This window comes from Amblyomma maculatum, unplaced genomic scaffold (assembly GCF_055883805.1).
Source record: "Amblyomma maculatum isolate TAMU_Amacu unplaced genomic scaffold, ASM5588380v1 scaffold_13, whole genome shotgun sequence".
NCBI lineage: Eukaryota > Metazoa > Arthropoda > Arachnida > Ixodida > Ixodidae > Amblyomma > Amblyomma maculatum.
Window position 1 is genome coordinate 3,056,419 of NW_028146738.1, and position 3,515 is coordinate 3,059,933.

General features: G+C 46.3%; 1 protein-coding gene across 2 annotated transcripts; it reads left to right on the forward strand.

The window, feature by feature from the left end:
- The first annotated feature begins 471 nt into the window (after nucleotides 1–471).
- Nucleotides 472–2,970, forward strand: LOC146172106 (uncharacterized). Of its 2 annotated transcripts, none has more exons than XM_084585820.1 (4): nucleotides 472–774; nucleotides 944–1,083; nucleotides 1,236–1,382; nucleotides 1,523–2,970. In XM_084585820.1, the coding sequence occupies exons 1-4, from the start codon at nucleotides 771–773 to the stop codon at nucleotides 1,538–1,540; spliced, it is 309 nt and encodes a 102-aa protein (XP_084441946.1). In that variant the 5' UTR covers nucleotides 472–770; the 3' UTR covers nucleotides 1,541–2,970. The 2 variants fall into 2 exon arrangements, 1 of the variants encoding a protein (XP_084441946.1); XR_014702466.1 differs by having other exon boundaries at nucleotides 474–774; nucleotides 940–1,083.
- The last annotated feature ends 545 nt before the right edge of the window (nucleotides 2,971–3,515 follow it).

Sequence of the window (3,515 nt, forward strand, 5' to 3'; positions counted from 1 at the left end):
GCCAGGTCTTGCTATTTTGGCTAAATGAAGCTGCAGGTGTTCTACTGCCCCACACTTGGTTTATGTGGAAGATATTCGGTTAAAAGAACATTACATACATTCACTCCAAGCCATATTTTTTTCATGCAAAGAACTACAGCCGCTGGTATCAAGACGGGGGTTCTACAGAAGCCGTAGAAAAAAGAAAAGAAAAGAAAAGAAACTACCTCGACGCTTCTTGAACGACGAGGGAGGGGGGGGGGGGGGGGAGGGGGAGTACGTGAAAAAGAAAGAAAACTGCTTCTCGCTGCGCGGGACCCGCTGCCCCCCATCGGCCCATCTCTTTTCCTTGCGGCAAAGCGGAAAGAACCACAGGGAGGCGAAAGGCATCGAGACACCCTACCGCGGGGGGCGACAGGAATGCCGAAGCAGAGAGAGATAGCGCGAAAAAAAAAAAAAAAAAGAATTGCATGCACCGTACACAGGGAGATTCTCGCTGCTTTTTGCAGCTTCTCTCCCCCCCTCCTCCCTTCTTGAGGTCACATGTCCAAATGGCGGGAAAACACATCCCGCGCGAGCTAAGATGCGCGGCCGCGGCGTCACTCAGTCGACGGCCAGCCTCCGTGTGGGCGCGATGCGTACTGCCTAATCTTATCGTCCGCTTTTATTTCGCGCAAATTCAATCTGTCTCAACCTCCTGGTGCAGTCAGCGTTTGAAAAGAACAGCCCATATATGCAGCTGATGATTGCAGCCGCTTGTACAGATTCTTCGTGCCGAAGTTCACCAAAACATGCGTAAGTACATGATCTTTCGGTCTTGATCAGAGGAGCTTTTTGCTAGATTCGATATTATACTGAACATAATAATGTATTGTTTTGGAGCATATGTTCGTCTTGTTATATACCCCTTGCATCTTTCTTCACATATATATATAATTGGTGTGGGCGCTGATCGCGCAGGAAGACTTGCTGAGCCGTTTGGAAACAAGGCTGCGGCTGGCTGCGGTGGCAGAATTGGCTCATTTTGCAGTCTGGGTCCTTCGGTATCTCCTGCCCCAAAATGCTCGCCTTTTAACATGGAGGGACACTCACTATACCGATCAGGTAAGTCCAATTAGCACATATTTTGTTCGATACGACAATATACTGCAACTGTTTCTGGAGCGCGTATATATATGCGCATCTTGTTACTACGTGCATTTTTTTTTTTTTTTTTTTTATAATCGATGTGTGCGCATTTCGCTCTGATTGCGCAGGAAGACGTGCTGAGCCGACTTGGAAACGATGCTGTGGCGGTGGAATTAGCTCTTTTCGCTGCAGTCCGAGGTCCGATCTCCTCTGCCCCAAAACGCCCGTCTTTCACTTCATATCGAAGTGCATGCACTGACATGTATACCCATCAGGTAAGTCAAATTAGCGCTGATTTTCTTCTATACGATAATGAACTGCAACTAATTATGTATTGTTTTGAGACTTATGCGCATCTTGTTACTGTAAATGCATATTTTGTAATTGGTATGCGCGCCTTGCGCTGATCGTGCAGGGAGGCGATATCAGCTGATCTGGAAACTGGCTGCGACAGTGGAAGCTCGTTTCGCCGAAGCCCGAAGTCCTTGGTCTCCTCTACACTAAAACGCTGGCCTTTCACTTCTTTATGGAGGTGCACTTGCCGGACAGGTATTAGCGCTGATTTTGTTTGAAAAATTCGATTATCCGACTCACATCGATGGGACGCATGCAACCCAGTTAAATGTCAAATGCTATCACTGATATAAATATTGCAGCACCCCTCGCCATAGGAGCGATCAGAAGCTGTACAAGCATCATCGCTGCTGCCAAGCAAGCTCGTGCCAGGACTGAGTACAATGTTTATGCCGTGTTTATTATTATTATTATTATTATTTTTTTTTTTTTTTTTTTGCTGCTGTAATGATGTCTATACGTGAAAATTGATGATTGAGTGATGCGGTATGCTGGCAAGGTAAGTGAGCCAGTGCGTTCATTTTGTGGATTTTGGAATTATATATGTGATGCACACAGATCTGAGCCGTTTCACATTGATTTTGCTCTGTGCGCTTGCTTTCTGGGCAAGCAGTTGTATTTTCATCGTGCGGATTATTTCCTGGTGCTTACATGCTCATGAGGTGTTCAGCTAACCTGTTTCAAGCTTTAAAAATTTACAACGGGTTCTATAAGCTTCTAAGAGTTGGGCTGTCTAAATAGCCGAATTTTTAAAATAATGCTCGGTTGTTAAATAACGAAAATAAATCAGATGACTTATCGTTAAATATCCGGTCGCTTTTGCTGTAAAAGTTCCATCTAGTTTGAGAAAATTAAGCTGTATTCTACGGAATAAACTTATTGTAGGTTTCATGTAAATATCGCGGAAACTGTTTGTTCAGCCGCGTTGGAATCCCTCATACGCGCTCTATGACAAGCGCGGACACTTGGTTTTGCTAGAATTATTAAATTGCAGCATTAGCATTCAAGAACGCGCTTCGGGAGGATAAGGTTTGACTGCGCTACGGTTTCAAATTGCAACATCATGACTCCAGCAAAACGAAGTGATCGCGCCTTTCTCGCGGATTCACGGATCCTGATTACCTATTGCGGCTTTGCGCTAATGCGTTTTCAGTAGGGTCGCATGAAGTCAAGCGCATAAAATATATTGATGTGATAGTGCAGTTGGTGGCAGTGAGCAGACATTATTTTTTCTACCTTTCACCCTATATTTGCCTGCAATGTAAAAGTCTAGGCGAAAAGGAAATATTTCATTAAAACACTTGTCTTCGTACAGCTGACCAAGATGGAACCTGCCGCAGATCCGACCAGTCGCAGACATCAAGTGATCGACAGGCTGCCAAAAGAAGGAGACCAAGCCTCAAGCCCATCTTCCATATGTGGCACACGCGCAGTCATATATCCACGCTTATTAAAAAGCAAATCGCGAGCTTTTTCTGAACGCTGTTGACAAATAAATTTTTCACCAAATACTGCAGCTTTTGTTTCTTCATGGCATCAGAAAAGCTACTGCTTTTCTTGATGCATTTGTATGTGCTACCCCGTTATATATGCATGGCCCACGATATATTAAATGCATGGCATGATACCTGCACGAGGGGCGATGCCGGCCACTAACCGGCGTCGGGAAGCAACCGGCCGACGTATGGTCTTTCGTCAGCAAAATGCTAGGGCAGACGAGCGGCCGACCATTCAGTAACGCTGGCAGACGGCAGGCCCACGTGCGGCAGGTGGTCGGTCACGTCGGGCCAAAAGGTTGGGCCGTAGTCGATTGCCTAAAATCGGCCAACGTTAGGTCAGTGTCAATCCCCGACGCCGGCCCTCATTCGGGTGCCGAAGGTCGGCCGGCCACTTTTTGGTCGGCGAGAAAGGTCGGCCCTATCTTTTGCCACACACTTTTTTTTGCTTGGGAAGGCGTTAATAGACTGTGTTAGTGAGGCCAAACCATGGGCACAAAAAGTGAACCGTGTGGCTTAGTATTGTGAAGCAGTATCACTTCCCTTACGGCGCGGTTC

What these genes read in the sequence shown, in the direction of transcription:
- LOC146172106 (XM_084585820.1), top strand. An exon ending in ACACTCACTATACCGATCAG is followed by an intron (nt 1,084 to 1,235) that starts GTAAGTCCAATT and finishes CTGATTGCGCAG; the next exon opens with GAAGACGTGCTGAGCCGACT.